At 53.7% G+C, this 13,362-nt stretch overlaps 1 protein-coding gene across 1 annotated transcript; it reads right to left on the bottom strand.

Moving 5' to 3' along the window:
* Positions 1-12,038: 12,038 nt before the first annotated feature.
* LOC147600880 (inositol 1,4,5-trisphosphate receptor-interacting protein-like 1) lies at positions 12,039-13,046 on the bottom strand. Its single transcript, XM_086747725.1, has one exon. The coding sequence runs from the start codon at positions 13,044-13,046 to the stop codon at positions 12,039-12,041; it is 1,008 nt and encodes a 335-aa protein (XP_086603851.1).
* Between the last annotated feature and the right edge of the window lie 316 nt (positions 13,047-13,362).

Here is a 13,362-nt window from a genome sequence, read left to right as displayed (position 1 = left end):
ACGGGCCACAGCCTCCTTCAGGCATCCACCTGCCCCAACGTGGGGTCCTTCACGGGCTGCAGGTGGATCTCTGCTCCTCCGTGGACCTCCATGGGCTGCAGGGGGACAACCCGCCTCACCACGGGCTGCACCAACTTGGGCTGCAGGGGAACCTCTGCCAGGAGCTGCATTACTCCTGCCCCTCCTTCTTCACTGACCTTGCCGGCTGCAGCCGTTCCTCTCACCACAAAAATTCTTCACCACAGGCAGGCTGATGCCTCTCAGCATCTCTTCACGTCTCATCTCCTCTCCACTTCTTGCAGCCGGGCCGGGCTGAGTCGGGCCCAGTCGGCCGCCTGGCGGCAGGCCAGAGGCTGAGGCCTGCAAGGCCCACAAGGCTCGCGCCTCCCCCTCTCTGCCCCTGCTCAGCGTCTTCACATCTTCTCTCCTATTTATTTTCTGGTTTCCCCTTCTTAAATACGTTAGCACAGAGGCATTATCACGCAACATTCTGCTACCAGTTGGCTCGGCCTCAGCCAGCAGCGGATCCGCCCTAGGCTCGGCCGAGTCCACTGAAGAAAGGGGAACCACTTCTAGAGCAGCTTGTTCCAGAAGCTGCCACCTTAGCCCCCCCTCACTAAATAAAACCAGAACAAGGTGTTTCTTTCCATCTGTACTATTAGTGTCTTTGGTACACAGTCAACCTCACCTACTTGGCAAAGTTAACTTGCTTTTTTCCTAATCATTGAATCCAAGGGTGTTTGCTCGAAGAGAATCTGCAGTACAACATTTTGTAAAAAAAAAAAATTATTCAGTGGGCAGATATCTCATAGATGAACCCGTGGCATTCATTGTCATGCATAGGATTGCACTGAGTTCCATGTTAGCTTTATGACCGTCCAGCTGGTCACGCAGCAGTTGCTTCAAACCCTGTTCATAGAAGCAGCACAGGTTTCTGGACAGAGCATTCTTAGCTAGACGACCTCAGGAGAAAAAGTGACCTTCTTCTGTGAATCAATCTCACCTTTACACTGCAGAAAAATTAACGTTTTAAGTGCTTTTTTTTTGTCAACTGGTGAGAAATTATATAAGATTCTGGTACACTTGTTTTATTTTACCTTTTAAGCAGCTCTTAATTACTCTTTCTCACATTAGATGCAAAAGCATTTAGAATTGGTCTAAACCTGTTCCTACTTCAGCTACTCTGTTTCAATTTTTCCCAGTGACAGAGGCCAAGGGGATGAAAAATGCGACTGTGAGGCTCTCTGGAGCAGAGAATAGGGCTGGGACTGAGATCTTGAACTTGTCTAGGAATAGCCCTGTGTCTCTGTAGGTTCTATGGCATATTGCAGCAGCCTCAAACTGCTGGCCCAGAAGGGCCTGAGTTTCCTGGAAACTCTTTTTCTTACCTGCCAGTACCCTCTGGACACCCAGCAAGCCGCAGATGTCTGTAAATGGACACCTGGAGTGAACCCTCTCTCTTCACTCTGAAGAGCATCTGTCACAGTGAAGAGTGAGTCTCTTAGGAAGCTTTGGGGCTGCTCTGCAATAGCTATCTGCAGGCATACTCTTACCTTCTGGAAAGCATTGGGAAACTCCAAGTAGCTTGTTTCTCACTGCAAATTTCTGAAAAAAACAGCTTTGCAAAAACATGAGATTCCAAGATTTTCTGGGGATTTTTTTTTTTTTTAAATGGAATTTGTGGTGTTCTGTAAATTGATGGATACGATTGCCCCACAATATATTAGGAGACATAAATATAACTAGAATGCACAAAGCAGTAGTGAAATAACTGTGAATGGAAACTCACATCAATCATTAAGTTTATCTAATAAGAATCATAGAATTATAGAATCATTTAGGTTGGAAAAGCCCTTTAAGACCTCAGCCAAGATTGCTGATAAGTGATGGAAAGTGGCTTGGTGAACACTTCTGCCAGCCCCCTCAGTATCATTGGGTAGATCCCATCTGGCCCTACAGACTTACGCGTCTAGATTTGGAAACTAACCAAATGTAAGCTTAGAACGATGACTTAAAACGTGCAGCCACTCCTCTGTGAGGTAAGGACACTGAATTCTGGAGGGTTTCCTTGGATGGCATCCTGATCCAAGGGGAGAGTCTCCAATTGAGAGCTGCTGCTTCAAGGAACGCTGCCTCAAAGGGGTCTCCCAGCAGACGCCAGTTACAACCCAAGTGAAACCAGGGCTTGTGGTCCGATACGGTCAGGTCAGCCCCATTGGTTAAGGTGGTCTCCTAGGCGTGCTCGTTACCTGGAGACCCCAGCAGCCACTGCGTGGGCTTGGCTAGAACTTTCAAGGGCTTTCCAGGCACACTCACAGAGAGTTGGTTAACACAAATTAATTTATTTTCATTACAATAAAAATTATATTGTTATTTACAATGTATCAAATAAGGGGCCCACAGGGCCCATCAGTTCTTTCCAGTGGGATGGCTGGTCCCATCCCCTTATACGTGCTAACAGCACTCTCAGCTGCAATGGCATCTTCAGCTGGACCAGGGCAGACGCCCCAAACTCCCGTTACACTCAGCTCCTCTCGAGCAGCGTCATCTCCACGCCTCGTTTGTCCACATCTGCGGCACAGACTCCCCAGGCAGTCTCTGCGATCAGCCTGGCCCAGTGTGCGAAACTGTCACCCGGGCCCCGTCCGTCTGAGAGGAAAGCAGGTCCTCAGGGTCACAGGCATGGCTGGAGAAGCCTGGGGCCACCAGCACGTGGGCGCAGAGCTGCAGACCTGGGACGTGCAAATTGTCCTGCTGGGTGGCGTCGCCCTCGGTCTGAAAAGCTGCACCTCGACAGCAGCGCAGCTCTCCGGCCGCGCTGTGCTGCTGGTGAAGGCGGCCTCTGCCTACTCCAGGCTCAGGTAGGACACTGAGCTGCCTTGCTGCACTGCAAAGGTCACCTCAGTGCAGATGTTCATCTTGGAGGGGCTTGTCAGCTGGAACCTGCAGGAGTGGGAGGAGGGCAGCACCATGAGCTGGCAGTCGTGCGACTGAGGAAAAAGCAGCCAGGCTGATCTCACCAGCCCTTGGGCCCAGCAGGCGATCTTCTCCACGTCTAAGTAGGAGCACGTGCAGAGGGTACGCAGGAGGTACGAGCTCTGATCCGTCCGCAGCTTGTCCTCGGGATGGTGGAGAAAGCACAAACTGTCCCCCAGCAGCTGCTCCCTCCAGCACATGCACTCCAGCCCCACACGCACGCTGCAGCGCCTTGCTGGCAGCTGCCCCGTGGTGGCCGGCTCCAGGCTGAAAGAGTGCCCGGGGGGTGGCCGCAGGAACACCAGCAGGCGCTAGGAGATGCTGTCCTCCTGGATGCGCCAGGTTTCACAGCTGTCGTCCATCCCAACAGCTGCCTGCATCTGCGGCATCAAAGTCCTCTTGGAAACCCCTTGGCACATTCCGAGGAAGTCGCCCACCAGCTTCTTCAGCACCTTGCACGTCTCAGGCAGGCGCTGCTCTGCCGATTCACAAGCCAAAGACTTGACACCACTGAGGTCTTCTTCGTCCTGCTCAACTTCCTCCTTCTCCTCCACCTCCTCGCTGCTGGAGCTGTCCTGCTCACTGCAGCTGACAGAGGCAAAGTTCACTTCCCTGGCCAGCCAGCAGATCTCAGCGAGCAGGACCATGGCTCCTGCCGTGGTCAAAAGCGGCCAGTGCTGCAACACAGACCGGGGGAGCCAGTCTTCCCACGTGCAGTTGCTCTGCTCCATCTCCTCCAGCAGCTGAATCATCTTCTCACGCAGATACTCCTCACGCTGCTGCATCTGCTGGGCTGTGGCCACGTCTTTCTGATGATGGGTCTTCAGCCCATGCTGGGTGGCCAGCACAATCACAAGGAGGCCAAGTCCGGCAGCCATGGCCTGGAGGAGGCGGTGACGTGCGGAAAACGGACTCCACAATCTATAAGATTGTAAAGTGGGTATGTTTATTCAGCGCCGGGCAGCACGCGGTGGGGGGGGTAGTCCCGCCAAAACCGTGCGCGGCTGACGAGGCAACTCACTTTGAATTTATACAACCCAGTGTTACATACACATGAAGTTTTAAAACACGCCTATACATATGTATGAGCTATCCCGGCTTTGTATTAAAATTAGTCCCAATGAGTCATTTGGTCGCTTTTAGCTGGTTCTTGAAGGAGGCTCCCCAGTTCTTATCAGGAACTGTCCTTGTGAGGAAGTGCAGGACTTCTGCTTCAGGGCACAAAGCAAGGCCCCTCAGTTCTTATCATGGACTGTCCTTGTGAGGAAGGCAAGACTTCCCCTCCCCTTAGGTAGTTTTCACAATAGCTAATTAGCAAAGCAGAGGATCATTTGTGTTAGCATGCACAGCAATAATTGAACAATGCCATCTCTACTAAGGTTTTTTTAACACCTTCTCTCAGCAGGAGAAAAAGGGGCTCAGCAGGGCTGGGTGGCAGGGAGCACGGGACCGGGGCAGTGGGGCAGGAGCTGCCTGGAGCTGGGGGCCCGTAGGAGAGGTGGGAGGGAACAAGGGCAGGGTTTGCAAGCACTGCAGGGATGGGAGCCACAGGCTCTTCCCAGACGGCGTTTGGGCACTGCTGGCAACAGGCTTGAAGGGGCCGCGGGCCCTGGCTGGAGCCAGCATGGGGCCCGTCCTGCCCAAGCCGCCCTGATGACCAGCCCCTGGCTGGGCTGTGCCCCGAGAAAGGGCAAGGGACACCACAGGCCCCATCCCCGCCACACAACAGCGTCCTGACGCATCCCCAGAGCCTCTCTGGGCACTGCCACCACAGGGAGACCCGAGCACCTCTGTCCCCAGTCCCGAGGGTGGTGCCGTGCCCTGCCCTGAGTGGCTCGCCTCTCCCTCGGGGTTAGAAACCCCCTGGCCCCTCCTCTGTGCTCTCACAGCCACCAGAACAGCATCACCCAGACGGCAGGCCCCAGCCTTTGTCCCCACCGCCCAGCTCAGTGGCTCCTGGCCATCACACCCAGTACAAACCCATCCGGCAGCAGGGAGCTCACAGGGACTCTCTTGACTAAGCAGGCAGACAGCCCCCATTGGTTAAGGTGCTGTCGTAGTTTAGCCCTGGTCAGGACCAGACTACGCCTTCTCTCTCTCACTCCCCCCCACACTCCAAGAGAATAGGCAGAGATAATATGAGAAAAAAAGTCTCCAGGTTTCAGATAAGGACAGGGAGAAATCCTTAAATTTACCGTTGACGTGCGGAAAACGGACTCCACAATCTGTAAGATTGTAAAGTAGGTATGTTTATTCAGCGCTGGGCAGCACAGGGGGGTAGTCCCACCAAAACCGTGCGCGCCTTACGTGGCAACTCACTTTAAATTTATACAACCAAATGTTACATACACATAAAGTTTCACAATACGCCTATACATATGCATGACCTATCCCCGCTTCGTATTAAAATTAGTCCCAAGGGGTCATTTTCATAAACTCCTCCTGTCTGGGCTTGCGCAGTGCCTCCTGGTGGTGGTCGTCGGGGGTCGTGGGGATGAAGGCAGGTGACTCCTCTTCGTCACCGCTAGTAACCTTTTGTTCTTGCGCAAACTCAGTTATCCCTTGGCTTTCATTCAAGCTGCAGGGTCGGTTTTAGCTGGTTCTTGAAGCGACCCCCCTAGTCCTTACCGGGAACTGTCTTTCGTGGAGAATTGCAAGACTTTCTGCTTCAAATAGTTTGCACAATGGTTAGCAAATTATTAAGGAAGTAGTTAACAAAACATTAAGCACTATTTATCAACTTGATTCCTTAGGATGCACAGCAATAATTAATCAATGCCATATCTATTAAGATTTCTTTAACTCCTTCTCTCACCGTTAGGGGCAAAACAGACTCGACTAGGGGAAAACTATTCACTGATTGCTAAAAAACAGCAGGACAATGAGACCGAGAACAAGATAACCTGCCCCCACCCCTCCTTCTTCTCGGGCTTCACATTATCTCTACCACCTTCCCCCGCCTTCCAAGCGGCACAGGGGGGAACAGGGAATGGGGGTTACGGTCAGTTCATCACGCGTTGTTATACGCCGCTGCTTCATCGTCAGGGGAAAAACTCCTCACATTCCTCCCCTGTGTGGGGTCCAACCCACGGGCCACAGTCCTTCATGAAACTGCTCCGGCACGGGTTCTCTCTTCCACGGGGTGCACTCCCTCCAGAACGGCTGCCCCAGCGGGCCCCCCACGGGCCACAGCCTCCTTCAGGCCTCCACCTGCCCCAACGTGGGGTCCTCCACGGGCTGCAGGTGGATCTCTGCTCCTCCGTGGAGCTCCATGGGCTGCAGGGGGACAACCTGCCTCACCACGGGCTGCACCAACTTGGGCTGCAGGGGAACCTCTGCCAGGAGCCGCATTACTCCTGCCCCTCCTTCTTCACTGACCTTGCCGGCTGCAGCCGTTCCTCTCACCACAAAAATTCTTCACAACAGGCAGGCGGACGCCTCTCAGCATTGCTTCTAGTCTCACTTCCTCTCCACTTCTTGCAGCCGGGCCGGGCTGAGTCTTGCTTCATCGTCGGGGAACAACTCCTCACATTCCTCCCCTGCTCCAGTGTGGGGTCCCACCTACGGGCCACATTACGGTGGGGTCTTTTACAGGCCGCCTGGCCAGGAAGACAGAGCAGACGAGGCGCTCTATAGCCAGATAGGTGCAGCCTCACGGTCACAGGCCCTGGTCCTCATGGTGGACTTCAACCACCCTGACATCTGTTGGAGAGACAGCACGGCACGGCAGGGCACAGGCAGTCCAGGAGGTTCCTGGAATGCATGGATGATAACTTCCTCCTGCAGGTGATAGAGGAGCTGACAAGGAGGGGTGCCATGCTCGACCTTGTGCTCACCAACAGGGAGGGACTGGTGGGGGATGTGAAACTAAAGGACAGCCTTGGCTGCAGCGACCATGAGATGGTGGAGTTCAAGATCCACGGGGCAGCAAGGAAACTACACGGCAAGCTCTCTGCCCTAGACTTCAAGAGGGCAGACTTCGGCCTCTTCAGGGACCTGATGGGCTAAGTGCCATGGGAGGCGGCCCTGGAGGGAAGAGGGGCTCAGGAAAGTTGGTCTATATTCAAGGAGCACCTCCTCCAAGCTCAGCAGAGGTGCATCCCAATGAAAAACAAGTCGGGCAAAAAGGCCAGGAGGCCGGCGTGACTGAGCAAGGAGCTCCTGGACCAACTGAAAGTAAAAACGGAGGCCTATAGAGGGTGGAAATGGAGACAGGTAGCCTGGGAGGACTACAAAGAGGCTGTGCGAGTCGCCAGGGATAAGGTAAGGAAGGTCAAAGCCCTGGCAGAACTGAATCTGGCCAGGGATATAAAATGCAACAAGAAGAGCTTTTATAGGTACGTAGGGGACAAAAGAAAGTCCAGGGAAAATGTAGGCCCCCTCCAGAAGGGAACTGGTGTCCTGGTTACCCAGGACATGGAGAAGGCTGAGGTACTCAATGACTTTTTTGCCTCAGTCTTCACCGACAAGAGTTCTTGTCCCACCACCCAAGCTGTAGAAGGTGCAAGCAGGGACTGCGAGGATGAAGAACCGCCCATTGTACTCAAAGAGCAGGTTTGGGATCATCTGAGGAACCTAAAGGTGCACAAGTCCATGGGACCTGATGAGATCCATCCGCGGGTCCTGAGGGAACTGGCAGATGAAGTTGCCAAGCCACTGGCTATCGTATTTGAGAAGTCGTGGCAGTCTGGTGAGGTCCCCGATGACTGGAAGAGAGGGAACATAACCCCCATTTTTAAAAAGGGGAATAAAGAAGACCCGGGTAACTACAGGCCGGTCAGCCTCATCTCTGTGCCTGGCAAGGTCATGGAGCAGATCCTCCTGGAAACCATGCTAAGGCACATGGAGAGCAAGGAGGTGGTTGGTGACAGCCAACATGGCTGTCAGGGCAGATCGTGCTTGACCAATCTGGTGGCCTTCTATGACGGGGTGACGGCATCTGTGGACAAGGGACGAGCAACAGACATCATCTACCTGGACTTGTGCAAAGCTTTTGACACTGTCCCACACGACATCCTTCTCTCTAAACTAGAGACATGGGTTTGATGGACGGACCACTCGGTGGATAAGGAGTTGGCTGGATGGCCGCACTCAGAGAGTGGTGGTCAACGGCTCAATGTCCATGTGGAGACCAGTCACGAGTGGCATCCCTCAGGGGTCCGTGTTGGGCCCGGCCCTGTTCAACATCTTTGTTGGCGACATGGACAGTGGGGTAGAGTGCACCCTCAGCAAGTTTGCCGATGACACCAAGTTGTGTGGTGCCGTCGACACGCTGGAAGGGAGGGATGCCATCCAGAGGGACCTTGACAGGCTGGAGAGGTGGGCCTATGCCAACCTCATGAAGTTCAACCAGGCCAAGTGCAAGGTCCTGCACCTGGGTCATGGCAATCCCAGGCACAAATACAGGCTGGGCGGGGAATGGATTGAGAGCAGCCCTGAGGAGAAGGACTTGGGAGTGCTGGTGGACAAGAAGCTCAACATGAGCAGGCAATGCACCCTTGCGGCCCAGAAGGCCAACCGCATCCTGGGCTGCATCAAGAGAAGCGTGGCCAGCAGGTTGAGGGAGGTGATTCTCCCCCTCTATTCTGCCCTGGTGAGACCCCACCTGGAGGACTGTGTCCAGTTCTGGAGCCCCCAACACAAGAAGGACATGGACCAGTTGGACAAGGTCCAGAGGAGGGCCACAAAGATGATAAAAAGGCTGGAGCACCTCTCTTATGAGGACTGGCTGAGAGATTTGGGGCTGTTCAGCCTGGAGAAGAGGAGGCTCCGGGGAGACCTGATAGCGGTCTTCCAATACCTCAAGGGGGCCTATAAGAAAGATGGGGAGAGGCTGTTTAGTAGGGCCTGTTGCAATAGGACAAGGAGTAATGGTTTTAAAATAGTGGGGAGTAGATTTAGATTGGAAATTAGGAAAAAATTTTTTACAATGCGAGTTATAGAACACTGGAACAGGTTGCCCAGAGAGGTGGTGGAAGCCCCATCCCTGGAAACGTTCAAGGCCAGGCTGGATGAGGCTCTGAGCAACCTGATCTGGTCGGGGATGTCCCTGCTCCTTGCAGGGGGGTTGGACTAGATGACCTTTGAAGGTCCCTTCCAACTCAAACCATTCTATGATTCTATGATTCTATGAAACTGCTCCGGAGTGGGACCTCTCTTCCACGGGGTGCACTCCCTCCAGAACGGCTGCCCCAGCGGGCCCCCCACGGGCCACAGCCTCCCCCAGGCATCCACTTACCCCAGTGTGCGGTCCTCCATGGGCTGCAGGTGGATCTCTGCTCCTCCGTGGACCTTCATGGGCTGCAGGGGGACAACCTGCCTCACCACGGGCTGCACCAACTTGGTCTGCAGGGGAACCTCTGCCAGGAGCCGCATTACTCCTGCCCCTCCTTCTTCACTGACCTTGCCGGCTGCAGCCGTTCCTCTCACCACAAAAATTCTTCACCACAGGCAGGCTGACGCCTCTCAGCATCTCTTCACATCTCATCTCCTCTCCACTTCTTGCAGCCGGGCCAGGCTGAGTCGGGCCCACACAGCCGCCCGGCGGGAGACCAGAGGCTGAGGCCTGCAAGGCCCACAAGGCTCGCGCCTCCACCTCTCTGCCCCTGTTCAGCATCTTCACATCTTCTCTCCTATTTTTTTTTCTGGTTTCCCCTTCTTAAATACATTAGCACAGAGGCATTATCACAGAACATTCTGCTACCAGTTGGTTCAGCCTTGGCCAGCAGCAGGTCTGCCCTAGGCTCGGCCGAGTCCACTGAAGAAAGGGGAACCACTTCTAGAGCAGCTTGTTCCAGAAGCTGCCACCTTAGCCCCCCCTCACTAAATAAAACCAGAACAAGCTGTTTCTTTCCATCTGTACTATTAGTGTCTTTGGTACACAGTCAACCTCACCTACTTGGCAAAGTTAACTTGCTTTTTTCCTAATCATTGAATCCAAGGGTGTTTGCTCGAAGAGAATCTGCAGTACATCATTTTGTAAAAAAAAAAATTATTCAGTGGGCAGATATCTCATAGATGAACCCGTGGCATTCATTGTCATGCATAGGATTGCACTGAGTTCCATCTTAGCTTTATGACCGTCCAGCTGGTCACGCAGCAGTTGCTTCAAACCCTGTTCATAGAAGCAGCACAGGTTTCTGGACAGAGCATTCTTAGCTAGACGACCTCAGGAGAAAAAGTGACCTTCTTCTGTGAATCAATCTCACCTTTACACTGCAGAAAAATTAACGTTTTAAGTGCTTTTTTTTTGTCAACTGGTGAGAAACTATATAAGATTCTGGTACACTTGTTTTATTTTACCTTTTAAGCAGCTCTTAATTACTCTTTCTCACATTAGATGCAAAAGCATTTAGAGTTGATCTAAACCTGTTCCTACTTCAGCTACTCTGTTTCAATTTTTCCCAGTGACAGAGGCCAAGGGGATGAAAAATGCGACTGTGAGGCTCTCTGGAGCAGAGAATAGGGCTGGGACTGAGATGTTGAACTTGTCTAGGAATAGTCCTGTGTCTCTGTAGGTTCTATGGCATATTGCAGCAGCCTCAAACTGCTGGCCCAGAAGGGCCTGAGTTTCCTGGAAACTCTTTTTCTTACCTGCCAGTACCCTTCCAATACTCTGGACACCCAGCAAGCCGCAGATGTCTGTAAATGGACACCTGGAGTGAACCCTCTCTCTTCACTCTGTTTGAAGAGCATCTGTCAAAGTGAAGAGTGAGTCTCTTGGGAAGCTTTGGGGCTGCTCTGCAATAGCTATCTGCAGGCATACTCTTACCTTCTGGAAAGCATTGGGAAACTCCAAGTAGCTTGTTTCTCACTGCAAATTTCTAAAACACCAGCTTTGCAAAAACATGAGATTCCAAGACTTTCTGGGGATTTTTTTTTTTTTAAATGGAATTTGTGGTGTTCTGTAAATTGATGGATACGGTTGCCCCACAATATATTAGGAGACATAAGTATAACTAGAATGCACAAAGCAGTAGTGAAATAACTGTGAATGGAAACTCACATCAAACATTAAGTTTATCTAATAAGAATCATAGAATTATAGAATCATTCAGGTTGGAAAAGCCCTTTAAGACCTCAGCCAAGATTGCTGATAAGTGATGGAAAGTGGCTTGGTGAACACTTCTGCCAGCCCCCTCAGTATCATTGGGTAGATCCCATCTGGCCCTACAGACTTACGCGTCTAGATTTGGTAACTAACCAAATGTAAGCTTAGAACGATGACTTAAAACGTGCAACCACTCCTCTGTGAGGTAAGGACACTGAATTCTGGAGGGTTTCCTTGGATGGCATCCTGATCCAAGGGCAGAGTCTCCAATTGAGAGCTGCTGCTTCAAGGAACGCTGCCTCAAAGGGATCTCCCAGCAGACGCCAGTTACAACCCAAGGGAAACCAGGGCTTGTGGTCCGATACGGTCAGGTCAGCCCCATTGGTTAAGGTGGTCTCCTAGGCATGCTCGTTACCTGGAGACCCCAGCAGCCACTGCGTGGGCTTGGCTAGAACTTTCAAGGGCTTTCCAGGCACACTCACAGAGAGTTGGTTAACACAAATTCATTTATTTTCATTACAATAAAAATTATATTGTTATTTACTATGTATCAAATAAAGGGCCCACAGGGCCCATCAGTTCTTTCCAGTGGGATGGCTGGTCCCATCCCCTTATACGTGCTAACAGCACTCTCAGCTGCAATGGCATCTTCAGCTGGACCAGGGCAGACTCCCCAAACTCCCGTCACGCTCAGCTCCTCTCGAGCAGCGTCATCTCCACGCCTCGTTTGTCCACATCTGCGGCGCAGACTCCCCAGGCAGTCTCTGCGATCAGCCTGGCCCAGTGTGCGAAACTGTCGCCCGGGCCCCGTCCGTCTGAGAGGAAAGCAGGTCCTCAGGGTCACGGGCATGGCTGGAGAAGCCTGGGGCCACCAGCACGTGGGCGCAGAGCTGCAGACCTGGGACGTGCAAATTGTCCTGCTGGGTGGCGTCGCCCTCGGTCTGAAAAGCTGCACCTCGACAGCAGCGCAGCTCTCCGGCCGCGCTGTGCTGCTGGTGAAGGCGGCCTCTGCCTACTCCAGGCTCAGGTAGGACACTGAGCTGCCTTGCTGCACTGCAAAAGTCATCTCAGTGCAGATGTTCATCTTGGAGGGGCTTGTCAGCTGGAACCTGCAGGAGTGGGAGGAGGGCAGCACCATGAGCTGGCAGTCGTGCGACTGAGGAAAAAGCAGCCAGGCTGATCTCACCAGCCCTTGGGCCCAGCAGGCGATCTTCTCCACGTCTAAGTAGGAGCACGTGCAGAGGGTACGCAGGAGGTACGAGCTCTGATCCGTCCGCAGCTTGTCCTCGGGATGGTGGAGAAAGCACAAACTGTCCCCCAGCAGCTGCTCCCTCCAGCACATGCACTCCAGCCCCACACGCACGCTGCAGCGCCTTGCTGGCAGCTGCCCCGTGGTGGCCGGCTCCAGGCTGAAAGAGTGCCCGGGGGGTGGCCGCAGGAACACCAGCAGGCGGTAGGAGATGCTGTCCTCATGGATGCGCCAGGTTTCATAGCTGTCATCCATCCCAACGGCTGGCTGCATCTGCGGCATCAAAGTCCTCTTGGAAACCACTTGGCATATATCGAGGAGGTCGCCCACCAGCTTCTTCAGCACCTTGCACGTCTCAGGCAGGCCCTGCACTGGCGATGCACAAGCCAAAGACTTGACACCACTGAGGTCTTCCTCCTCCTCCTCATCTTCCTCCTTCTCCTCCGCCTCCTCGCTGCTGGAGCTGTCCTGCTCACTGCAGCTGACAGAGGCAAAGTTCACTTCCCTGGCCAGCCAGCAGATCTCAGCGCGCAGGACCACGGCTCCTGCCATGGTCAAAAGCAGCCGGTGCTGCAACACAGACCGGAGGAGCCAGTCTTCCCACGTGGAGTTGCTCTGCTCCATCTCCTCCAGCAGCTGAGTCATCTCCTCACGCAGATACTCCTCACGCTGCTGTATCTGCTGGGCCGTGGCCACATCTATCTGATGATGGCCCTTCAGCCCATGCTGGATGGCCAGCACAATCACAAGGAGGCCAAGTCCGGCAGCCATGGCCTGGAGGAGGCAGGAGAAAAAGGGGCTCAGCAGGGCTGGGTGGCAGGGAGCACGGGACCGGGGCAGTGGTGCAGGAGCTGCCTGGAGCTGGGGGCCTGTAGGAGAGGTGGGAGGGAACAAGGGCAGGGTTTGCAAGCACTGCAGGGATGGGAGCCACAGGCTCTTCCCACACAGCGTTTGGGCACTGCTGGCAACAGGCTTGAAGGGGCCGCGGGCCCTGGCTGGAGCCAGCATGGGGCCCGTCCTGCCCAAGCCGCCCTGATGACCAGCCCCTGGCTGGGCTGTGCCCCGTGAAAGGGCAAGGGACACCAGA

This window comes from Chlamydotis macqueenii, chromosome 4 (assembly GCF_036417535.1).
Source record: "Chlamydotis macqueenii isolate bChlMac1 chromosome 4, bChlMac1.mat, whole genome shotgun sequence".
NCBI classification, from domain to species: Eukaryota; Metazoa; Chordata; class Aves; order Otidiformes; family Otididae; genus Chlamydotis; species Chlamydotis macqueenii.
Note: the sequence above shows the minus strand (reverse complement) of the source record. Positions and strands in the feature narration are given on the sequence as shown.